General features: G+C 42.2%; 1 protein-coding gene across 7 annotated transcripts in view; it reads right to left on the bottom strand.

Annotated features, from left to right (window-relative positions):
* STK39 (serine/threonine kinase 39) overlaps positions 1–26,311 on the bottom strand; it is a 315,683-nt gene that overhangs the window by 180,069 nt on the left and 109,303 nt on the right. For all 7 annotated transcript variants that reach the window (XM_044934337.2, XM_025275591.3, XM_044934333.2 and 4 more), the window contains 3 exons: positions 10,713–10,822; positions 10,347–10,448; positions 8,092–8,225 (listed from right to left, as the gene is read on the bottom strand). In XM_044934337.2, the coding sequence (XP_044790272.1) occupies positions 8,092–8,225; positions 10,347–10,448; positions 10,713–10,822 (346 nt within the window). The remainder of the gene's footprint in view (positions 1–8,091; positions 8,226–10,346; positions 10,449–10,712; positions 10,823–26,311) is intronic.

Here is a 26,311-nt window from a genome sequence, read left to right as displayed (position 1 = left end):
GTATTTCCCATAAACTGACAGTTGGGTCTAAAGGCCTGGCTAGGCTGACACAAGTATTTGGGGGAAGAACACTTCATAGATGATGCACATTGTAATTACTGCAGCTCTGGGAGGCACATGATGATAGGTTATTTCACCGGGACAGATGTTATGTTGAACCACTTGGTCCCCAGGCCCGAGATCTCTCCAAGGTAAGTCTGCCCCACTGCAACCAGCAAGTTTTCTGTTAGATAATACTTTGCCATGATATGCATATCCTGTCCTGGAGAATCTTTCACCGGCTGGTTTTAGCATCTTTGCCTTAAATAATTATTTCATTGGAGGTGGCAGGACACTGATTTTTCTACTTCTATCATTCCTTCTACATTAAATAACTGGCACTCTTCCACAAAGAACCACTTCCTTCATCAACAGTTCCTGCAGGCATGCAGAAAGAATCACATAAACCTAGAGGACAGACAGACAGCAAGATAACTGGGCTGCTCTCTTAAAAATGCTGGTGTCGTAGAAGAAAAGGGGAGGTGTGAGGGGACTGTTTTAGATGAAAACAGATTTAAACATAAAACTAAAATCAACGTGTGACCCTCTCCTGAGTTTTGAATTTTAAGAGGAGAAGAAGCTACAAGAGACATTGAGAAACAGAGATGGGGAATGTGCTAGGCAGAGGACAATTTTAGGAAATTTCTGTTCATTTACTTAAGCATGGAAAAGTATTTTGGTGATGGAGGAATGTGTCTTTATTTGGAGGGAATGCACGCTGAGGTCATAAGTTTGTTCCTTATTTTCTGTTCAGCCAATAAAATGTAGATAAATAGGGACAGCAGATATGAGAAAGGTGAATAATTGTTGAATCTAGGTGTTTACAAAGACGTAAACACTGGTATTTTATCATCTTTTCTGTATGTTTTAAATTTTTCATAATAAAAAACTGGGAGGGGGGAAGGAAGCCTGACTGAGTATCATTAGGTCTCTTTTCAGGCAGTGATTGTTGAAGTGCCTAAGACTACTGTGCTATGGAATCCAAGTTTACAGGGAGTCCTCACACTTGAAGAGACTGGAAACCAGTGCTCTGAACCAGGAAGCCCCACTAAAATGTTTCCAGGGACCCAGCACACAAAAGAATTAGGGAACGTTGTTCGGTGCGATGGTGAACAAACTGTGACAGTCTGCAGGGGCCACAGACTGCATTTCTGTGCAAAGACATTTTCTCTTTAAATTGTTACTGTGCTTTTGCTCAATTTCAAGTGGAACACTGGTTACAAGTACCTAATAAAGAACCCCAAATGGCCATAGCCAATGCAACCAGCAGCCTCTAATTGCTAATTTCTTTGAGTAAACAAAGGTCTACATGACAGGTGGGCCACACTTTACATTCTGTGTTCCATATTCCTTGGCAAGTTGATTCAAATTCAGGAATTTTTACCTTGGACCTTGTTTCTGTACTTTGCTTACCAGGCAACTAGAACTAAAAAGGTTAACTGAAGTGATTTAACTTTGGTTGCTTTTTTTTTTTTTTTTTTTTTTAAACGTAGACTACTTTTAAGAGATCACTGGTAGAGTTTTTTGCTTCCAGCAACTGCAAATTCATCCTTTCACTCTCTCAGCAAGTATGCAATGAACACCTGCTATTTGTCAGGTATCATGCTAATACTAGGCACACTCTGATGACGATGACAGACATAAACACCACCCTCATCGGCTTACAATCTGGCAGATAAGAGACTATGCTGTCAGGCGGGGAGAGGATGGTCAGAACACCCGAACACATGGGTTGTGTCTGTGGGAAGAAGACGGCTACTGAGAGAACATTCAGAACCATTACACAAGGGACTGGGTATGTTTGGCAACTTACGCTGTGAAACCAAATTTCAAAAACCAAGACACGTACAAAATAACCTAGATTTAATTTTTCAAAATGAAAATAAAAGAAACCTAAGAAAATTAAGATGATGAAGGAACTCAAGGCCACTCTTTTGGTTGAAAACCTCCACTCTCTCTGGTCAAAGGGCTTCCCTGGTGGCTCGGATGGTAAAGAATCTGTCTGCCATGTGGGAGACCTGGGTTGGATCCCCGGGTTGGGAAAATTCCCTGGAGAAGAGAACGGCTACCCACTCCAGTGTTCTTGCCTGGAAAACTCCATGGACAGAGGAGCCTGGCAGGCTACAGTCCCTAGGGTCACAGAGAGTCAAACACGACTGAGCCACTTAACACTTTCATTTTTTTTCTGGTCAATACTGTTTTGACACAGTCTCCCGGCTAGTCTCTCTGCCACTTCTCTCTTCCTCATTCTAACCCAACATCCACACTGCTCCCTAGCTGGCTTCTAAGCAAAAATATTTTCTTATCCCTCCTAAAGGATTTTAGTGGCCTGAGATCCCAACCCCTCCAGCCTCACTTCCCATCATGCCCCACGCCAACTTATCCTCCAAACACAGTGACGGTCTCACCCATGCCTTGCTCTTTCATGGCAAAGCACACTGCTGTGCTTCAGAATTATTTGTAACCAACTGGCACACCCTTGCTTATCCATCAAGAACCCATTTAAATGGCATCCATCTTCAAAGACACTTCTCCCAGCTCCTACAAGTAGAATTCATTGCTCACACACCAATCCACCCACACTCATTTTGCAGTTATCTGTTTCTGTATCTCCCTGACTCCACCTCACTAGGTTATAAGCCCTTCCAAGGAAGGGACCACACAGTGTTCATTTTTTTGTAGCCCCAAAGCCTAACACAGACCACAAAACTTGCTATAGCTCAATTTCATGCCAGAATCAAATACAGGGTAAAAGTGATGTTACTAGACATCCGAGCACCAAACTACAACTTCTGGAACTAGAGTTAGCACCAAATTCTAAGCATCTATTCAATACAGTAGAGAACAGGAGAATGATGTAATGAAGACAAGACTCAGGCTAACAAGAAACAAAAGGAAAGAGGTGTATCTGCATGCGATGGAGGCACTGAGGAACAAAGTCACAAATGCCTTCCTTTCTTTCTCCCCTAAACCCCCACCTCCTCGTTTTAGCTTACCAAGGTCAAGTGCAGGACCCATGTAAAGAGAAGGCTGGGAAATGCCAAATATACCCCTGGAGATGAAGGAAGGCAAAAGCAGAAGGGGGCTGCAGAGGATGAGATGATTAGATGGCATCACCAACTCAAAGGACAGGAATCGGAGCAAACTCCAGGAGAAGTGGAGGACAGAGGAGCCTACAACACGGGGCTGCAAAGCACTGGACATGACTGAGTGACTGAACAACAACAACAACCCAGAGATACAGGCCTGGGACTGTGTTTCCTTCCCCAGCAAGGTCATTTCTGTGGTCATCAAGACGGTCAAGGGGAAAAGCATGCTGAAGAGAAAACTCTGTTCTCTGAACTCTACTCTTAACTTCATTAACAGACACAGAAACACAGTGACATGAGAAATGAGAAGTCGTTTAAAAAGCCACACTCCTTTTTTAACAGGATTAATATTTAAATAATAGGTAACCTCGACTCTATAAAAGAGAAGAGCTAAATAGCAGATCCCTTTGGAGTTGAAATCTACATATGTCAAACTGCCTCCATAAAAAGTTTGGAAAAGTAGGAGGAATGATGAAAATGAGGAAGGGAAGAAAGTAGGAGAAGGTATGAGAAAAATCAAGATGCACATTGCCCATCTGATTTTAGGGTTGTACATGTTTTGGGCTCACGTTATAGAGATTACTATGTGTGCATGCTCAGTCGTGTCCACCTCTTTGCGACCCCATGGACTGCAGCCTGCCAGGCTCCTCTATCCATTGGATTTCCCAGGCAAGAATACTGGAGTGGGCTGCCATTTCGTTCTCCAGGGGATCTTCCCAATCCAGGGATCAAACCCACATCTCCTATAATGGCAGGCGGATTCTTGACCACTGAGCCACCTGGGAAGCCCATGGAGATCACCAGTGCAGGGTTAATGCAGGAACCATCCATGCTGCCTGCCTCTTAGCTGAGTACTACAGTAGAAAGAATTCTGCAAGCATTGATATGTCTTACAAGGCCACTAACAATTATCAAGCAATACAATATTACAAGCAAACAGCATATTACAAGAAATGCTAAAATGCTATACCAGCAACTGTAATGATGTCCCAGGCTTTGAATAATGATTCAATTTTAAATCCTTAAAAACAATGCGGAAGGAGTCTGCAAGCACCAACATTCTCAGAAGAAAATCCCTTAAAGGATTCAAATACATGCGGATAAGCCAAAGTCCACCAAGACTTAAAATAATGTTCAAAGGATTCAGGATGAATATGATACAGTTTAAATAGTTCTGAAAATTTGTATTTTAACTTCTAACAATACATTCACCTCTGGCAGAGCTCTATTTCTCACCCTGCCCCCACTCCCAAAGAAATATTTAAGTTTTATTTGCTTCCAATGGATTCATCTATGCAACATCCACTCCTTTGTGGATGGAAAAATGTGCCCAAAAAATGCTAGTTATTTTTATAGTTGCCATCCATATAAAATATGTAGCCTCTAAGAGAAAGGATTTTTTTAAGAATAGCAAAATGTTCTGCTATATGCAAATACAAGCAAATCTTTGTCTATGCAAATGCAGGGCACAGACTTGGATGAGGCAAAGAACTCTGACACCCAGCTCTCAGGCAATGGGAAGTTCCAAGAGTTCTTGAGGTTGACAGAAAGCACAGCTCCTTCTCAGCTAGCCTGAGGGCTCTCACACTGCAATGATTCCGTCCTGGTCACTGTTACCCAGTGATATGTTTTCACTCATTGCTAAAAAAAGGCACTCAGTAAAACCAAGGTGTTGGTACCAGTTAACTGCTTTTAGACTACAAGCAGAGGATCTATATGCTGGCAACAGAAATAAATATAAGGATCAAAACTCCTGCCTTCACCCCTCTCTCAACCCACTACAATCTGGTTTGGCTCTGAAATTCTTTTCAATGAGTCTAAATCATCCCCAAACTGCAAGCTCCCCATTGCTTGCCGGTGTTCAAGAAACACCACTGAGTATGTAATGCAGACCAGTCACTGTGGACAGAAAGACAGAGAGACAGAAAGACGAGAGATACAGACTCTCCTTCTAAAAACCTAAGGAACTCATGCGGAAACTGGATACGTAAGTCAATTAATCTACCTAGTGCAGTAAGTGCTGCAAGAGACATATCTTCAAATACTGTAGGAAACCAGAAGTTGCAATGACTCCGCTGGTCAGGAAAAGACAGGTAAATAATGAAGAAAGAAAGAAAATGGCAATCCCAATTTCATGAATACTTAGAAATACTCAGGCACTATGTTCTGTGCTTTAAATGCATTATCTTGTTCCATCCCCATAGCAACACTGTGACCTGATGTTATTAAGCCCATTTTACAGACAAGGAAACTGAGGCATACAGATGATGAGGAAGAAGGGCTAGGACTCTCACCCAAATGTACCTAACTTTGAGAATATGGGGCCTTTGAACTAAGCGGTGAAAGACAGGTGGAAAGGGGAGAGGAGAAGAGGAAAAATATTTGGACAATATAAGCAAAGGCAGAGAAGACAGGAAATATTCACACTTTCAGACTCGCACAACAATCAAATGTTTACTTACTAATTCAGTCATGAATACATATTTTTACTGCATCCTAATACTGTTTTTTTCTACCCTCACATCTCCCGAATCATTTTTACCCAAACTTCCTACACTGTGTTATTTTCATTACAAGAATGAAATACCTGGGAAATTTATGCACCACTAATACTCTGTTATAGAGGACAGTCGTACAACAGTGAGAAGATCGTGTCATGGAGAAAAAAACCTTTTAAAAAGTCCTTAAACTATTCATACTTTGTAAATCAATATCGTTACTAAGAGAGTACTTTGAGGGAAAGACGTTTTGAATATCTGCTCTACGTGTCTTTTCTAACAGTTTTGTTGTTATTGTTTAGTGGGGTGATGGGAACCTGACATTTGAGTTCATATAACAAATTAAACCTGGAAACACTTTCAAGATTATTGAGAAAAATAGATGGAATGTTAAATATAAAGTATGATGGTCTATTTTGACAAAATTATGAGTCTCCTAAAGGGATATATTTTCATATCAGTAAGTACACTAACAATTGTGTGTATGTTCAGTCGCTCAGTTGTGTCTGACTTTCTGTGGCTCCATGGACTGTAGCCTGCCAGGCTCCTCTGTCCATGAGACTATCGAGGCAAAAATACTGGAGTGAATTGCCAAATTTCTTCCTCCAGAGGATCCTCCTGACCCAGAGATCAAACACGTGTCTTCTGCATTGGAATGAGGATTCTTTACCACTGAGCCATCTGGGAAGCCCAACAATTCTACCCTCCAGAATCTTTTATCAACATAACTGGAACTGTGATTACCTATCACTACCACTAGGTGGGGTCTCAGCTAAGAATCACAAAGACCATCAGTTACAATCGAGTGCTAAAGGGGAGGACAAGTTCTTCTCTCACTGGGTTTGGAGGATCAAGTTCTGTTTTCCTTGCCAAAAACTTACATTTGCAGATAAAACTTACATTTGCAGATGACACCAAATACAAGAGGAAAGTAAGCAAGTTTTGCATCCCTGTTACAATAAATGATTTCAAGATGCTTAACAGCAGAGTCTTTGAACCTGGCTTCATGAGAAAGGTGACTGAATAGAGAAGTTTCAAGGCAAGTTCAAGGGCTTCCCTGGTAGTTCGGTTGGTAAAGAAGCCACCTGCAATGCAGGAGACCCCAGTTTGATTCCTGGGTTGGGAAGATCTGCTAGAGAAGGGATAGAGATCCACTCCAGTATTCTTGGGCTTCCCTTGTGGCTCAGCTGGTAAAAAATTTGCCTGCAGTGCAGGAGACCTGGGTTCGATCCCAGGGATGGGAAGATCCCCTGGAGAAGGGAAAGGCTACCCACTCCATTAGTCTTGTCTAGAGAATTCCATGGACTGAGTAGTCCATGAGGTCACAAAGAGTCGGATACGACTGAGCAACTTTCACTTTCCTTTTCTTCTTTCAAGGCAAATTCAGTGAACGTAAAAGAAGTCACTACAAAGAACAGGTAACATAATGCAAAGTGTGTTTATTCTAGAGAAGGGTAGCCAACTGAAACAGTAGATCACTGTGTAAAAGCAAAGGCTCAAGTTTCACCAAGAACTTAAAAATGAAGGAATCCTTCGAAAAGCAGGTCCTGCCCTGAAAAAGAAAGTTCCAGAAGAGAAGCCAGTTTCCACATTTTGGAATATGAGTATCAAATCAGAGTGCTGGATGGATGAGGGTAGCCAGAAACTTCTCAGCAGCCTCCACAGGTGTGTAATCCATTTAACGGTGTGTGAGGACAAAGCTGCACACAGCCAAGCACCACAAAGGGAGGCTATTCAGCGAAGGAGTGTGCTCCCTTCCTGTCATGAACCTTCTCTAAGTGACAAAGGACACTGGGCTCTACTCTTCACTACTCAGGATATTTCAAAATCACAGAAAGGGAGAAGGAAGAGACAAACTCAGAAAACAGACATACCACAGTGCAGGGTATTTAGTCCCAAGACTAAAGAGGAAATACTAAAGTTAATTTAAAACCATTTGCTTCTGTTTATATGATTAATCTTTTGAATGTAAAAATGTTAATCTTCTTTACTGATAATCTTTTAAAACAGCACAAACAACTTGTTCTGCAACTCAAAGGAAGCTCATGCAAAATTCAATAGCTCTGCCTGGTTTAGACTGGAGCTGGCAGGATATTCAAATCCTGAGAGGTCAGCTCAACCTACACAGTGCAGAATATTAGCTCAGCTTCTGAATGTGCCGCTGCCAACTGCTTCTGATTTCTGTTTTACTTCATTTCCTTTGCTGACAGAGCCCACACCTAACAAGCACAGCCAATCTTATTAACACTGAAAATTTCCCTCTGTCTCTCCCTGGTCCTCGCTCACTTCTGTCCCTTTCAGATCCAAGCTTCTACTAACAGGCTGGATGGAAATTTGGGGACCAGAGCTGGATCTCCTTGAACTAGAAGTCCCATCTGAGCACAGCCTTTTCCCCATCCACAAACCATGCTTCGTCAGGACTCCACCCAGACATGGCCACTCACTTGTCACTCCGTTTGACATACCTTTTGGAGGGATCCTTCTGAAGACACAGTGAAAGTAACTTTCTGAAGGACTTGCCATACTTTTTCATCATCTCCTTATCCTCTACTCCCGTTTCCAAAGTGGGTGGATCATTTTGCAAAGTCAACATCAATACCTGCAGCAGAAACAAATGGGAAGACATGATCTCAGGACAGGCATTGCTTGCTACAAATGAGTTTTCTTCATCAAAGTCTCAAAGACCCTCCTCCAGTAGGTACACATTAAGTGCTTCCCCATGATTTTCATTTTCTAGGAAATGTATATTCAAAGTATTCAGTTCCCTTTGCAAAGCTGTTCACGTGCCCTTTAACCTTTTTTCTTATTCCATTGACAGAACTTACAAAATCTGCTCTATGTGTTAATGTGATCTCCTGAAGGGGCTGGGGCAGAGCTTCCTGGGAACTGGTTCTCACACAGCCTGCGGGAGCACGTAGCCTCACAGCTCCAGCTCCAGCTTAGTGCAGACAGGGGCTCTGTCTGGGAAAGGGGGCGGTGGAGGGGGAGAGAGGCCCAGAGCAGCAGGGAATGCTCATGTTTACAGGTCGTTCCTAAGTAAGGAACTGTCCGTGCTCAAGGCTTCTGTAACACATTACCAGCCTTAGAAACAAATCCACAACATCCCAGGAGGTGACACACGATTTCCTTCTTTTTCTTAATGAAAAAACCTACAGAAATGCTTAACGGCTTGGCAAAACAGAGACACTGAAAGATAGCCAAGATACAACAGAGTTGCTAAAACCCATAACCAGGACAAAAGGCCATGCTGCTTCTGGAAAGGGACAAAACTAAATGAAAATACAGTTTTCACATCAGAAAGGTAAAAAAATTCCATTCTTTCACACTAACGTCAAAATTATTTGCTTAAAAAAAAAAGAGTAGACTTTGTAGCAAACTATTGATCTATAAAATGAAAAAAAACTCATTAATGCATAAATCAGCCTTAATTTATGCAAATGCTGTATAGCCAAGACTCTTTTCAAGTGCTTTCAGATGTGGGAAAAGATGAAGGATTAAAGTGACAGTTTATTGTTTGTAGAGGATAATAGCAACCCAAAGAAAAGTGGGAAATCTGTCAGATCTGAAGTGTCCTACAGGATTTCAGGCTGGGATTAGCAATGTGATGGATTCAAGTGGAAAACACTAAAAAGTAAGGGGAAAAAAAAAAAAAGACCTAAGAAAAAATAATAGAGAAAAACCAGATAGAAGGAAAGTCCTCAGAGTTATTTCAGTAGTTTTTCTCTGAAAGGTCACTTCCATTGTTTACATCTCAATTTTAAATTTTCAGCTAACAAAATCAGGTGTGTACATGCCTGAATCTTATCTACATTAAAAATATGTATATTAAATATAGAGAAAACAATGTAATGAACTATGCTACAATTTTAATAGGGGTTATCTGTGGTTGATGAGATTATGGATGGCTGTTTTATTTATTTATTTGTACTTCAACATTATCTCCAACAAGAATGTTATTAACTTTTTAATCAGTAAGATTATTTAACTTTTTAAATCCTGTTTTGTTTTTTTTTCTAATCCTCCTAAGCTTTTCCAATAAAATCCTAGAAAAAAGTTGAAACAAACATACACCATATTCTCTGTAAAATACCTTCATAATTTCCACTCAAGCTATTTCGGCCTCAAAACAAAATCCAGTTGGATAAAACAGTCCTGAAACCACCGCCTCAAAACTAACAGAAATGATGATGTGAGCCAGTTAAAAGAATAACAAAAAAAATCTAAAAATAGTATCCAAATGTATGTTAGATCCTAAAAACACTGGGCTCCCTTACTTCAGATGAATTACCAACAGGACACTATGAGAACAAGAGTGAAATGTTATAGATCATGGAAAAGAAAAAAAAAAAGGCCTGAAAATCTGGAAATCCTCTGTAAAGATGATATCACTATAATCTATTTTTAGGTTTTTCTTGGGGAGTCTGGGGTATTCCACCATAGAGAGAGTAACGGCCAGCATTTGTCCCAGCTCTCAGCCTCCACCGGCCGATCTGACCACGTTCCTGTGTGCTATGAATGTAAAGCAGGCTTCAGGGCTGGGGACCAGGCTGCTTTTGTTCCACTCTGTCCACTGAGAACATCAGACAGCATTTAACTCAGCTGCATCCCTCCATTAATTCTCTTTGGGCCGCAGAAAAAATGACTATGTTAAAGAGAATTAGCGAATGGATTCTGTTAAATCATCCTTCAAACCCGACATATTATTTCCGAGAGTAATTACTTTCATAGGAGGATACTTGTGATAAGGCGCTGCTCCTGTGGCTAGTTCGATGGCAGTTATTCCAAAACTCCACATGTCAGCCTTGAAGTCATAGCCTCTCACCTAAGAAAGGAAGCAGGAAAAAACACAATTACGTGGCAGGCATGTTACACATGATGGGGGCGGGGGGCTCAATATTATGTCAGAAGTCCACGGCTCTGTGTGCTCAACTTTGATATTACTTTGCTGAGGCTCAGCAATCGGGAATTAAACCTTACATGATGCATTCTAGTAAAATGACTGATTTGAATGAAATGTTAGTGTATTAATGATATGTACAACTCTACTGTGTCAATCAAGACATTATTTTTTTTTTTTTTTTTTTACCTGTTCCATGACTTCAGGAGCCATCCAACACGGGGTGCCAACGAATGTTTTTCTTACTTTATTCCGGGTAACATCACCCCCTGTTGCTAAGAAAGCACTTACCCCAAAATCTGAAAGGGAAAAAAATATCACCCTTATTTTATATAAGACATTATGGCTTACAAATTTTGAGTCTATGAACATCTCTATTCCTGGCGGGCCTCACAATGGTGATGGAGTTGTCTCAGCCACACACCACAGCACTCCTGCCACTTGCTGCCCCCTACACTTCAGAGTAAGCCCTTATCACAGGTCAGCAAGCCCAGTCCAAAAGCTCAGCATATCAAGTCATATTTTCTACCAGAAAGTCATCACAAGTCTTAACCAAACATAAAAGTTTACAGTAAAAATATAAACACCTTCCCAAAGCCCTAAACTAACTATAAGGGATCTTAGCTTTTAGAAAAAGGATCTTAGCTTTTAGCTATGATTCATTTTAGAAAATCATTTATAACACTGAAGACAGAAAAACTAGCATGTGTTTCTTTTTATGTTCTTCTTTTATTATGATTATTTTCTAGCCTCTTTAATTATACATCATCAATGTTCGGGGAATGGATTTATTTTTTGAAATAAAGGATGAATAATATCCAACTTCCACATTCCCATGCCCTTGCTTGAACAGTGCTCTGTAACATTCTAGCCAAAAACATAATGGCAAATCCACAAACCCAGATACATAAAGCCAACATGCCCAGGTTTGTCTACATGGAGCCATCAACACAAACGAAAAGCCCAGTCAGCGAAGATTGTTTTTTTCCCAATGTGTGCTTTCTGGATAATTTTTATAGGTATAGACAGAAAGGTCTGTAGAATGAAATAATACTCTTCTTGATATCCATCATATACTGGAAGTTCTTCTCGTGAGGCAATAAATTAATTAAGCATATTGTATATGTGTCTGCATTTATACAAAAACGGTTTTATATGTAAAAGTAGAGAGAGAATGTTGTATTGTTGTGCTTAGTTGCTCAGTTGTGTCCAACTCTTTGTGACCCCATTGACTGCAGCCTGCCTGTCTGTCCATGGGATTTCCCAAGCAAGAATACTGGAGTGAGTTGCCATTTCCTTCTCCAGGGGATCCTCCTGATCCAGGGATCGAACCTGGGTCTCCCACACTGCAGGCAGATTCTTTACCGTCTGAGCCGCCAGGGAAGCCTGTATTATTCCTACACATATTGTATTTTCTAAGTGGAGAGAACTTAAGTGATTCACTGCTAGTAAGCTTTTTCTAGGTCATGATGCTAACATGGACTTGATCTTAAAATCAGGAGTACCCACATCTCTTGCCTCTCCTGAATTGGCAGGTGGATTCTTTACCACTGCAGCATCTGAGAAGCTCATAGAAACGGAACACCCAATGATTATTAATTCATGAATTTGTGCTTAGATTTTTACTAATGGTTAAAATTAGTTAATAAGCTAAAGGATCCACTATCTGGAGCTACTGCAGACCTATCAGTAAGAGCCAATTCAAGGACAGGTAAATAGTAATAAGTTACCCACTCAATGGACTCGAATTTGAGCGAACTCCAGGAAAAAGTGAAGGACAGGGAAGCCCGGCGTGCTGCAGTTCATGGGGGTCACAAAGAGTCGGACAAGACTTAGTGACTGAACAACAACAAATAGTAATAAAAATGGGGGGGTCAATACTTCAAAACACTGTAGCAGATTACACAGTGTGAGCCCCTTCAAACTGCTCTCACATAACTCCATAGCTGGGCCCTCTAGTGACTGCCAGGATGACAGCAATTACCAAAGAACAGCATCAAGTACAAACCAAGGTCAAATACTGGCATTTGTGTTAGATCTACATTATTGAGTTACGCAATAACACTGGAACCAGTTCTCTGAGTTGAAATCTGTTGACTGTTTCATTTTATTTACATTTAAATGTACTCCACTCCCAACAGGATTACAACTTCAAGTAAAAGGACAAAAATTGACAAAGGGAGTCTTTATTCCAACTGCTACTTTCATGTTAATAGTAAGCAAAAGTATATTTTGAAAATGTCATATACTTTACTTTGCACACATGTGCCAAACTCTATTTTAACTCTTACATTACAGTCTGAAAAAAAAAAAATCAAACTTTGTGAAAAGAAACCTCTAAAACCACTGAACCAATCTCTTGCAAGTAGCAGGAGATAACATTAATTCTCTTACAGAAGAGCTAGATGGAGTTATTCATTTGTAAGCATCTACCATATTGGCTAGAGGAAGAGATAATATGAGATAAGGCTTTAAAAAATATAAATTTCCACTTCACCTGTATTTCTGAAAAGTAGTTTAAAAGTGAATCCAACATTCCATTTTTATTAAACTAATTTTGAAATATGATAATATTAAATAAATACATATCATCTGTAAATAAGAATATGGGTAGAAGTTGCTTTAAGGAAAAATAAATTCTTTTCCATGATGCTGAAGCAACTCTACACCCAAATAAACATATATTTTCCTAAAAGATATAATCTAGATAAAAATCCATTATTAATAATTTTTTAATTCCTTAAAAATACCATCTGATTAGATCTTTTTAAAGCTCCAAAAATAGCTGATAGAGATGTACAGTTGTAATTCATTACTGACAAAACCTCTTCAATGTATTTTTCTGATTCACATATGAACTCACAGCCTCCATTTAGAACATTCCCTTATAAGTTATAAAGAGATCATTAGACGTCTTAAAAGCTCAGAAGAATTCCGCAAGCAGAAAACACCAATCCTAACATCTGCTCACCCTATGACTACAGAATAAAGGTACAATTTGATCCTAAATATGGCCAATGTAGGAGAAGGCAATGGCACCCCACTCCAGTACTCTTGCCTGGAAAATCCCATGGACGGAGGAGCCTGGTGGGCTGCAGTCCATGGGGTCGCTAAGAGTCAGACACGACTGAGTGATTTCACTTTCACTTTTCACTTTTATGCATTGGAAAAGGAAATGGCAACCCACTCCAGTGTTCTTGCCTGGAGAATCCCAGAGACAGGGGAGCCTGGTGGGCTGCCGTCTATGGGGTCGCACAGAGTCGGACACGACTGAAGTGACTTAGCAGCAGCATGGCCAACGTATATAGAAAAAGATTCATATGTACTGAGAAGGAGAACTTTTGGACTGAAGTATACACTGTGCTAGTGTAAACAGGAAGGCAGGTATACTCTGTGTAGACAGCTCACAGGAGACAAGTGGAAGGAGGGGATGGAGCACTAACAGTGAAGAGGGCCCTTGACTGCGGAGAGACTGCTAGACAGCTCAAGGGAGTGGAGCCAGATACACGTGGGTCAGAAACCACGAACATTTCTCTGGCAACGTGGAATCACAGGCTACACATAAAGTTCACCAGCCTCCAGGAATAACTGCATCTCAAACCAGAAAGAATGCTGTCATCCTGGTAACGAAAGGCTCTCACGCCTTTTGAATCCATCCATTTCTCTCCTTCCCCACTGCTCTTGCTTTGGTTTAAGCCAAGATTCCTGTGGCTACCTTCTAATTCACCAGTGGCCTGCTTTCCCCAGATCCAGCCTCCAGCAACCAGGCCCTTCTATGTCTCAGGCCTGAAGTCTCCTTAAAAGTCTTAAAGGCTCCCTGCTCTCCCAGGATCAAGTTAGAATCCCTCAGCACAACACGTTAACTCTGACTGTCCTTTCCTCTCCCACCTCATCTATCACTACTCCCAAATTATGACCTTGAGCCTGTGCAGGCTTGCTAAATCACTTCAGTCATGTCCCACTCTGTGCGACCCCATGACCATAGCCCACCAGGCTCCCCTATCCATGGGATTCTCCAGGCAAGAATACTGGAGTGGGTTGCTGTACCCTCCTCCATAGGGTCTTCTCGAACCAGAGATCAAAGCCAAGTCTTAAGTCTACCTGGATTGGCAGGTGGGTTCTTTACCACTGGCGCCACCTGGGAAGTCCATCCTTGAGCCCAGCCCTTCTAAACTACCTACTTTTAATTGCCTGACCCCACCACCATCCTTACGCTCAGCAGTGCAGCCTTTGCGCTTGGATGATGCCTTTGCCTCTGCATCATCATCTTGACACAATGTTCCCTCCACTAAGGGCAGGACTATCAGCAGAGGACACTCTGCTGGTCCTCATTAATGACAGAACCATCTTTAGCATCCTAGCTCTTGGTGCCATGGGGCTTTTCCACAGCTGCTCTGTTTAGGTGTGGTTAGTTTAATATGCATGCATCACCTTTGCCTAATTTGTGATGTACAATTTTAGTGACTTTGGGAATTGTCATGTTTTGATACGTGAATGCTGCTGAGCCCTGGGGAGGACCTGCAAGGTTCTGGGGTGCCACTACCTGATCTAGAAAGTGGCAGAGCTGTCAGGAAATAGCCCAGCTCTAAGGGACCAGGTACAGGATAGATAAGTGGTTAGACCAAACACTAAGCTATTCCCCAACTGTGTGACTCCAGCAAGGCACTTAATCTTTCTGGATCTCTGTTTTCAGGCTTCTTGGTAATGTCTGTTTTTACATTATTTTCACATTTACAACACTCCCCTATTTCTTTTTACCATGGATAAAAATACTGTAAAGTAATTGTTTAGTTCAGTTCAGTTGCTCAGTCGTGTCCGACTCTTTGTGACCCCATGAATCGCAGCACGCCAGGCCTCCCTGTCCATCACCACCTCCCAGAGTTCACTCAAACTCATGTCCATCAAGTCGGTGATGCCATCCAGCCATCTTATCCTCTGTCGTCCCCTTCTCCTCCTGCAATCCCTCCCAGCATCAGGGTCTTTTCCAATGAGTCAACTCTTTGCATGAGGTGGCCAAAGTACTGGAGTTTCAGCTTTAGCATCATTCCTTCCAAAGAAATCCCAGGGCTGATCTCCTTCAGAATGGACTGGTTGGATCTCCTTGCAGTCCAAGGGACTCTCAAAAGTCTTCTCCAACACCACAGTTCAAAAGCATCAATTCTTCGGCACTCAGCCTTCTTCACAGTCCAACTCTCACATCCATACATGACCACTGGAAAAACCATAGCCTTGACTAGACAGACCTTTGTTGGCAAAGTAATGTCTCTGCTTCTTAATACGCTGTCTAGGTTGGTCATAACTTTCCTTCCAAGGAGTAAGCGTCTTTTAGGTAGATCAATAAGCTACTGTTCTCTGCCTTTTAACTGGGCTGAGGGGATAAGCATTAATGATTTTACAGTGGTGGGTATAAAATATAAGGTGATGCTGGAACTTCTCTGGCTGCCCAGTGGTTAAGACCCCACACTTCCACTGCAGAGTGCACGCAGGTTCGACCCCTGGGCCCCGTTTGGGGAACTAGGATCCCACACGCCACTCAGGCAAAGGGAAAAAAAAAAAGAAGGCTAAGCTTCCTGACCTTAGGAATATTACCATCAAGGAGGGAGAAGACAGGAAACAGAACAATGTGTAGAACCAAATGCTGTGCTCTGCAGTCTGTGTAAAAGCAGAGGAGCCAGGATCGTAACAGTCGTGCAAATCTCCATCTTAAAATGGGCCTTGGACCTGGCCTTGGAGATGGGTCTGAGATCTGGACAAATGAGCCCAAAAGGAAATGACATTCCAGACAAAGCAGCAATGAGCAAAGTGCAAGTGTTGAGCCAAGAAGAAAAACTGTCTGACAGCTGCAAGGCTCAAAAACCCCAACACCAACAGGAGCCCGGGCAGGAATAGAAAGAGGGGAGAGGGTCCTGAAAACCAACAGCATGATCCCAGTGATGAAAGGCACTTGATAGCCATCTCAGTGGAGGAGGGCATTAGGAAGCCCACAGCCCTTCCCAGCAGCCCACTGTCAGTGTCTTCTAAATCAAGCCTCCACTATTCAGCTGGAGAAGAAAGGTGTCACAGAGGAAAAGGGCCCTGGTGTTGCAGATGCCCCCATTTTCTCAGAAAAAGCAAAACATCACAATCTTGATATATTAATAAAATCTCTTGTCGTTGCTGTTACTGACCACAAATTCAGTATATTAAAAAAAAAAAAGATGGAAAAGTAAAATAAACCATATCTGAAGTCAAGTGGGCCTTAGAAAGCATCACTACAAACAAAGCTAGTGGAGGTGATGGAATTCCAGTTGAGCTATTCCAAATCCTGAAAGATGATGCTGTGAAAGTGCTGCACTCAATATGCCAGCAAATTTGGAAAACTCAGCAGTGGCCACAGCACTGGAAAAGGTCAGTTTTCACTCCAATCCCAAAGAAAGGCAATGCCAAAGAATGCTCAAACTACCGCACAATTGCACTCATCTCACACGCTAGTAAAGTAATGCTCAAAATTCTCCAAGCCAGGCTTCAGCAGTATGTGAACCGTGAACTTCCTGATGTTCAAGCTGGTTTTAGAAAAGGCAGATAAACCAGAGATCAAATTGCCAACATCCACTGGCTCATGGAAAAAGCAAGAGAGTTCCAGAAAAGCATCTATTTCTGCTTTATTGACTATGCCAAAGACTTTGACTGTGTGGATCACAATAAACTGTGGAAAATTCGGAAAGAGATGGGAATACCAGACCACCTGATCTGCCTCTTGAGAAATTTGTATGCAGGTCAGGAAGCAGCAGTTAGAACTGGACATGGAACAACAGACTGGTTCCAAATAGGAAAAGGAGTTCGTCAAGGCTGTATATTGTCACCCTGCTTATTTAACTTATATGCAGAGTACATCATGAGAAACGCTGGACTGGAAGAAACACAAGCTGGAATCAAGATTGCCGGGAGAAATATCAATAACCTCAGATATGCAGATGACACCACCCTTATGGCAGAAAGTGAAGAGGAACTAAAGAGCCTCTTGATGAAAGTGAAAAAGGAGAGTGAAAAAGTTGGCTTAAAGCTCAAGATTCAGAAAACGAAGATCATGGCATCCGGTCCCATCACTTCATGGCAAATAGATGGGGAAACAGTGGAAACAGTGTCAGACTTTATTTTTCTGGGCTCCAAAGTCACTGCAGATGGTGACTGCAGCCATGAAATTAAAAGATGCTTACTCCTTGGAAGGAAAGTTATGACCAACCTAGATAGCATATTCAAAAGCAGAGACATTACTTTGCCAACAAAGGTTCGTCTAGTCGAGGCTATGGTTTTTTCTATGGTCATGTATGGATGTGAGAGTTGGACCGTGAAGAAGGCTGAGCGCTGAAGAATTGAAGCTTTTGAACTGTGGTGGTGGAGAAGGCTCTTGAGAGTCCCTTGGACTGCAAGGAGATCCAACCAGTTCATTCTGAAGGAGATCAGGCCTAGGATTTCTTTGGAAGGAATGATGCTAAAGCTGAAACTCCAGTACTTTGGCCACCTCAATGAGCGAAGAGTTGACTCATTGGAAAAGACTCTGATGCTGGGAGGGACTGGGGGCAGGAGGAGAAGGGGACGACAGAGGATGAGATGACTGGATGGCATCACTGACTCGATAGACGTGAGTCTGGGTGAACTCCGGGAGTTGGTGATGGACAGGGAGGCCTGGCGTGCTGCGATTCATGGGGTCGCAAAGAGTCGGACACGACTGAGCGACTGATCTGATCTGATCTGATCTGCCTGATTTAGCCTGCAAGACTTATCTGCCAGGGACTTCCCTGGTGGCTCAGTGGTGAAGAATCCACCTGCCAATGCAGGAGACACAGGTTCGATCCCTAAGTCAGCAAGATCCCAGATGACAAAGAGCAACTGAACCCGTGAGCCACAATGACTGAGCCTGTGCTCGAGAGCCCAAGAGCCGCAACTACTGAAGCAAGTGTGCCCTGAGCTCGCGCTCCACAACTCAAAGCCACACAACCAGAAGCCTGAGCACCCAAGTGCAGCGTAGCCCTTGCTCCCCACAACTACAGAAAGGCCCACGCAGCAACAAAAATCCAGCACAGCCGTAAATAAATAAATTAAAAAAAAAACCTAATCTGCTGATTGTGTTATGTTTAAAATTTACCCAAAATACTTCAGTATACACCATGCGATGCTATATTCGTGGTACTGCAACCCAGGTGGTCAACTGGCATTCTGAGCCCAGGGTATGGCAGCACTTGACTCAGGATGCCAGAGGCAGCTGTGGGAATTATTTTTGTTACCCATATCTAAGTATAGACGAGTAGGGGCCAGGTGAATGCCCAAAAGGGGCTATCCCTGGGGAAAACAGTCACCTGTTGACAGGCATGATGCATGTTAGAAACAGGTTTCACTGGTGAAAGTCAAAGTAGTGAGCACAAAGAAAGTGGCTAAAATATTTTAGATATACTCTCCGTCTCACATGAACAGAAAGAAAGCATCCAGCCTGGCCCGAGTATAAGCTAAACCCCTAACCAGTATCCTGTCTAGTTAGATTCTAGATGCCAAGTACAAGTGTACAAGGACACTGCATCCAGAATGCTGGCGTGTCTGCTTCAGGTAAATTTTTTTTCCACCCAGGAAGCCAGAGAACAGGAATCTCCTTGATCTTACGGAACTGTGAATCTTTAGGGTTCTTGCTTGCTAACGAATGGCAAAATTTGGTCTGAAACTTCATTTCCTTAAAACCTGGGCGTGGCATTATGGGTGAGAAGCCCATCCGAACCTACCCCTAACATTTATAATACCTACTAACATGTACGAAAGGGAACCTGAGTTGGGCATTAAAAAAAAAAAAAAAGGCTAATTCCACTCCACACTTGGCCAGAGAATAATGGAATCAACATTTGATAGCTCAGAGCTTCCTAAAATGTATTCAAAATGGGTTGCAACAGATACTGATCCCTGCAGATCTCCAAGTGGCCGGATGGGGGTTTGAGGCAGCAAGAGTCACAGTAGCTAGCAGGGCCCTGGAACCTCTCTTTCCTCGAGGTCTGGAAAAGCCAAGAGGCACTGAGCTTATCAAAGAGCCCAACCACACAGTCTGAGTTCTAGGTACGGGAAACTGTACTTGATCCAGTTACCACCCTAGACTACTGTTGCTTTCTCTCCAGTCAAGAGGAGAACTGGAGAAAAGAAATCCTGCAGAGATGTTCAGGAAAGGAGAAAGACTGGACACAGGGAAGACCACAGGCACTGCCCAAGAATAAAATCAACAGGGTCTATATTTGAACAGAGATACTGTAAAAGGACAGGATGAGACAAATTCTTAAGAAAATGTGATAATTTAATGAGTATTGGAACTGACGAAAAGGAAAAAATAAAAAATGTGAAATGACTTGCCAATGACCACGCAGCAAGTTATTGAAAGTCTGAACAAAATGCACAGTCCTTCACAGAGGAGATTTAGCCACACAGCCCCAGGCTCCTTTGTGGGGAAATTCAGTATATTCTTCACTACCGAAAAGAAAATATAAAAAAGGAATAATGGGGTTAATACTGACCAGCTTCTGAGCTCATCCCTGAGTAAAAATCTAGTTGTGATTACCCAACATAGAAAAACTAGTTTGAGGCTTTCTGGTTAATCCTGAATGTCATATTTATATCATCAAAAACAATCCCATCGTAATTTGGTTTGATTCCCGGTTTTGTTTTTATTTTTCTCATGACAGACTCAAAACTTTACTCCTGAAACTGAAATGTACTTCTAAACACCCAGGAACATTTTCAGGGCTGCTAGCATCCAGTCTTCATGAGTCCCACAGGTTTCCTTAAAATGAAATACCACCAACATTGGTAAATAAAGAACATACAAAGAAGCACATTATGGTTTAAATTATGCAAAATATAGTAATGAGTATAATACAGAATTAAGAAATATTTTCTTAATTGTTAGGTTTTGTTTTAAACAATGTATTTAGTTTTGTATATTGTTTTTTTATTGGGTTGGCCAAAAGCTCCTTTGATTTTAAAGTAAAAATAAGACATTTTTCACTGTCACCAAAAACTTTATTGAACAATGAACTCATTGTTTTGTTACACTATCTTCTGCCATTTTCCAGGCAACTTCATCATTTCATCTTCCCACAACTTTTAATTATTTTGAGCAAAACACTGTATCAGATATCTTTTACAGTCTTCCAGGGAATTGAATTTTTTCTCCATTAAGACAATTTTGTAAACACCAAAATAAATGGAAATCTGAAGGTGCAATATCTGGTGAATATGGTGGATGAATCAGAACTTCCCAGCCAAGCTGTAACAGTTTTTGCCTAGTCATCAAAGAAACATGCAGTCTTGCATTATCCTAATGGAAGATTATGTATTGTCTGTTGACTAATGCTGAATGTTTTTCATCGAGTGTTGCCTTCAGTTGACCTAACTGGGAGTAGTACTTGCTGGAATTAATCTCGTTTGATTTTCCAGAAGGAGTTCACAATAGAGGACTCTCTTTCAATCTCACCATATACGCAATATCACATTCTTTGGATGAAGACTGGCCTTTGGTGTGGTTGGTGGTGGTTCATTTCACTTACCCCATCATCTTCCGCTCCTCATTACTGTACAGTATCCACTTCTCATTGCTGTCACAATTTGTTTTAAAAAATGGAACATTTTCTTCACATTTAAGTAGAGAATCACATGCAGAAATATGGTCAAGAAGGTTTTCTTCACTTAGTTTATGTGGAACCCAAACAAAAGGATGAACATAACCAAGCTGGTGCAAATGATTTTCAACACTTCATCTGGATATTTTAAGTATGTTGGCTATCTCCCATATGATATAATGTTGATTTTTTTTTCCAGAAAATTAACATCTTGACTTGATCACTATCAGTTTCAACTGGTCAACCCAACAGTGAAGCATCATCTAGCAAGAAGTCTCCAACATAAAACTTTTGCAAACCACTTTTGACATATTTGATCAGTCACAGTACCTTAGCCATCACTGCACAAATCTTTCTTGTTTTCATTTCAGCTGCATTTTTAACCTCTCTTGAAATAATAAAGCATAATACGCTGAAAATATTGCTATTTTTATTTCACCTTCAATGTTAAAATGGCTACACAAAAGTTCAATTTTGGTAAGTTTTTTTTTTAATACACACTGATATAACACCAGTCACAATACAAGCTAACAAAATTATTTCAAATGAAGTTAAAGACAAAGCACTACTAGAGTCTTCTTATGGAAAAAAAACGAATGCTTTGGCCAACCCAATAGTAAAATGTGTGTCAATGGTGCATTCCCCGTCTATGTTCAGGAAGCGCCGGGTAAGCACAGTGATGTCCAACTGGAGTGGCTGTAGCTTTAATTTTACAGAGCCTTGATTTAAACGCAATACCAGTCTTCTAGTGAGAGCTAACATGGGGAAATATGACATCAAACAGAGTGACTATTACATGACTAAACAACATGAATAGAAAAATTATGTTAAAGGCATCATCCTCTCTTTGCTAGTAATTCCAAGGTGCCCTTTCCACCCTCTGATTTTCTTGGTGAGAGAGTAAAAACACAGATCAGAGTAAGTGAAGGCTTTAGCGATTACAGAATCAGAGGCATGCCTCCTCCAACTGCAAATCCAATTGTCTTTCTGAAGCACTGCTCTGATCACAGCCCTCTCTAACTAAACTCTCTCCCCACAAGGCATCCGAAGTAAAACAAGGCAAAATCCTCAGACATAATTCATCCTGTATGTGGAAGCCAACAGTTTTCCAGTATTGTTCCCTTCTGACTGCGACACTTACCCCATTATCACATCCTTGAGCACTGCGCTTTTCACATGTTTAACTGCCCAAATGACTGTTTCTCAATTTTATTTTTTTTTTAATGTATAATTAAGCCCAGCCTTTTCTACCAGTTTTTCTGCTTGCTTTATTTCTGTTTGCAAATTAAATAGGAACAACTTTTCACTCTCCTGGAGGTTTGCCATCTTCAGAGCGTCATCAGAGCTCCAGGCACTAAAAGCCAAGTCTGTGTGGAAAGAGAGCGGGGAAGGGGAGGGGGCGCTGAGGGAAGCATCGCCTCGCGCCTGCTGGGAATCCCTGAAACCAGGCAAGAGAAAGTGAGGGTCAGCGTGGACTCAGACGGGCAGAGAGGATGCCTCAAGTCCTCCAGGGGATGCTGCACCTCCGGGTGTAGCACTTGGCAAATCCAGGGCAAGAAGCACAGCCCAGGACCCAGGGGGCCAAGGCAGGATGTGGCAAGACCTACATTCACAGTGGCCGCCAACATTCACTGGGCTGGTTTCCTTCTTGAAATAATGCCACTTTGCTCAAAGGCAAAGTCTTCTCTCCAACAGTGGTGTTTCATCGGACCAAGAGTATCAGCATAACTAAGTTAGAGGCCAAACAGTGACACACTTGGTAAGGAATACATGGCCCCTGTTCAGAGGCCCACCATGGGGTCCTGATGATTCCCAGTGAGTCCCCATCAAGTACCCTGAAACTGCAGGGAAGAGTAGAGGAACTGAGGTGGGGGCACCGTGAGTAGGGAACAGCCACATTTCTACCTTGAAAAGGTACTTTGGAATCAAACAGACCTGTGTGTGATACCATTTACACTCCCTGCTCATCCATTTAACTTCTCTGAGCACCAGTTGCACAAGCTATACAATGAGGGGCACAGAAAGCATGCAGTAGTTTCTTCAGAATATGAATCTTTGGCAGCATACGTTGTTGGCTGCCTACCCAACATCCACACCCCGTTTTCTACCAGCATCCTGATCAATCGTACAAGAGCTAAGTTAATCATGGCGTCTGGTGACTGGTCTGAGGGTCTGCCCTAGTCCTGGCCCATGGGATCCAAAGGGAATATGGTACAGACCCTTGTGGGAAAATTTTCTGCCTGAATACAGAACCACCCTACAAAGACTCCTTTCCTTGTCACATGAGGATGTGCAGAACAAAAAGTAGGAAAGAGCCCGTGACCTCTGTGCTACCCATGGGCTTCTGCACCAATCCTGAAACTGACTAATGTTACAGAGATTGTTAAATGTCCTTATTGCTCCATCCCCAGACAGTACTCTGGTATTTGTACCCAAAGGCTACTTAATTCTTAGAATCCCCGGTCCTTCTCCAGCCCAGCCATGTTTATTCGAACTTCCTGGCTGCTAAGGGTTAACCATTGCATCAGAGGCCAAAATCGATGCAATCCCCAAGTGGACTCAGTAAAAATCAGCAAGAAAAAAATTTAGCACACAGTGCAGTTTTGGAGTTTTAAACAGTTCCAGCATTAAGCATGGCTTTTAATGCCAGAGGCACAAATCAAAACAAATAAATGCACAGGCATCTCAAGGGGAGAAAAACATACTGCAAGAAGTGCCTAATTCACTTTTTGCCAATAGTTTCTGTTTGGGGCTATGCTTACATAAATGTTCCAGAAATGGAACAATACACTTCTAGGAAAGTAGAAGTGAGACAAATCTTCAAAATTCTCACCTAGATTGTTGCTATTCAAAGAGGGGTCCAAACACAGCAGTGGAAGGAGAGGGTAGGATGAATTGAGAGTAGCACTGAAACATATACATTACCACATGTAAAAGAGATAGCTAGTGGGAAGTTGCTGTATCACACAGGGAGCTCAACCAGGTGCTGTGTGAAGACCTAGAGCGGTGGGATGGGGAGGGGGGTGAGAGGGATGCTCAAGAGGGAAGGAACATACGTGCGTATACTTATGGCTGATTCACATTGTTGTGGAACACAACATTATAAAGTAACTATCTTCCAATTAAAAAAAAAAATTCAAGCCAGCTAATAAACAGACACTATTTAAAATTTAAAAAAAAAAAAAAAAAAAAAAAAGGTGGTGTCCGCAGACCAGAAACATCATCACCATCTGGAAACCACTGGAAGAGGCAGAATCTTGGGTCCCACCCCTGACCTAGTGGATCAGAATCTGCACTGTAGGAAGAGCCCCAGCTGATTCAATGCAGCATGATTCAGTCTGACCAGAAGCCCGCCAAGTACAGCCAGCCCCAGGGCGTCCCTCCCTCATCTCTGAGGAGAAGAGAACCACAGAGGTAGAGAGAGAGTGGCATGGAAAAAGCTGAGCACACAATAGTGTATTTTATGACAGGCAAGTCCAAGGTCAACACTAAAAACGACAATCATGTCCTACACAGAACTGTCTGGCCCAGTGATTCTAATGTGTCATGCAAGACAAATTCACACGCGTGGCACAGCTTTGGGGGAATACTCAGGTTTGTACAAAAGCTCCTTATAATACATTTACATAACTTATCATCACAATGCTTATTAGCAGTACGTCTGTAACAGCTGCTCACTGGAGGTGCCAAGGCCCAGAGGAGAAGGGCTGTGGGTACGCGTCAGCCTCAGCACAGACTTGTGTAACACTATTCTTCCCTTACCACTCGTGAAACCTCTGATACGCAATCGTGTGAGGGTGACGGCATTCATATCATCGAGGTGATAACACTGGATCTGCTCATCTTTCAGGCAAGGCAATAATAAATATGTCGGCACCTTATCTACTATTAGTAATCAATTATTCACACACCACCTGTCCTGCTCAGGAGGGGCAGACCCCAAGAGAAACCTGATAGAACCGAAGAGTTTTCTGAAAAACTTGCTTTCCACCCACACTCCTTTCCTGGAATCAGACTCCTGGTTTTCAATTCTATCTAGTCCTTCTTGTAAGCAAACGGCACTCAGTGGCCTAGGCTGGTTCGATAGGATGCAGCCCCCACCCACACATGGCATGGTGTCCAAGGCATTCATGATCAGAAGATAGGCCCTGCCACACTTCTGGAGCCTGGGCCCTAGACAGCCTCTTGCAGCTGCTTTCAAGTCCATGTTTCCCATTAATGGGGAGAGGCAGTCCTGACTGTCTTTGAAACATCAGAGAATGACAATTTCACAGACTTTTCTGACAGCAAAATGAGAAATCAGAAGATATCATTTTACTCCCTAAAGCTCGAGTTTCACCTTTAAACACACACACACACACACACACACAAAGAAGCAAACCTTCCCATGACAGGTGTTTCATGTAGGCAGACTCTCAAAACTGCCATCAACAGGTTCCCTCAAATGTGCTATATTTCTACTTATAAAGGAAAAGTTCCAGCACTGGTTTCTGCTTGTAGATGCAATCAAAATGAATCCACAATGACACAGACAAATGACTTTAAAAATTCAACAGAGAATTCAGAGGCTACACAAGCTCCAGCCCTCCCCAGTTCCTCAACCATTCTCACAATCAAGACAACGCACACTGAGACAAAACCACAGAAGAAGATTAAGTGGTGGCTAATGTCAATTCCCATTTGGCTCACAGTGTGGCTGACCAATACAGCCAATCAGCCCCAGCATGAGGGAGAATACTAGTTTAAGATGATGGCAAACCACTGATAATCTGCCCATCTGTGTCAGAGCCACTGTACCTTCCCCAAAGCAGGTGAACTTCTGGGGAGAAGAGGAGCCAGAGGCCACACTGGTGAGGCAACAGCAGAAGGAAGAAGCAGTAGTTCCAGACCAGCTGTGGTGCAGGAGGCACGAGCCAGCTTTCTCAAGTCTAAAGACAGACATGACCAAGAGCTCACTAGTGATCAGCTTTCTATCAACTAGGATAATTACAGTGAGCAAAGGAAAACCACCAATAAACCCCAAGTCACAGAAACCATTCTTCCCTGGCTCCCCAGTCAGGGAGGGAGGGATATTGTTGAAAGACGCTCTGGTGAAAGAAGTCACAGGACACATGCTTGGCTTTCTCTCTGCTCCACGCCCAAGACCACCCACTGATTTGA

This window comes from Bubalus bubalis, chromosome 2 (assembly GCF_019923935.1).
Source record: "Bubalus bubalis isolate 160015118507 breed Murrah chromosome 2, NDDB_SH_1, whole genome shotgun sequence".
NCBI classification, from domain to species: Eukaryota; Metazoa; Chordata; class Mammalia; order Artiodactyla; family Bovidae; genus Bubalus; species Bubalus bubalis.
This window is presented reverse-complemented; position numbering and strand designations above follow the sequence as displayed.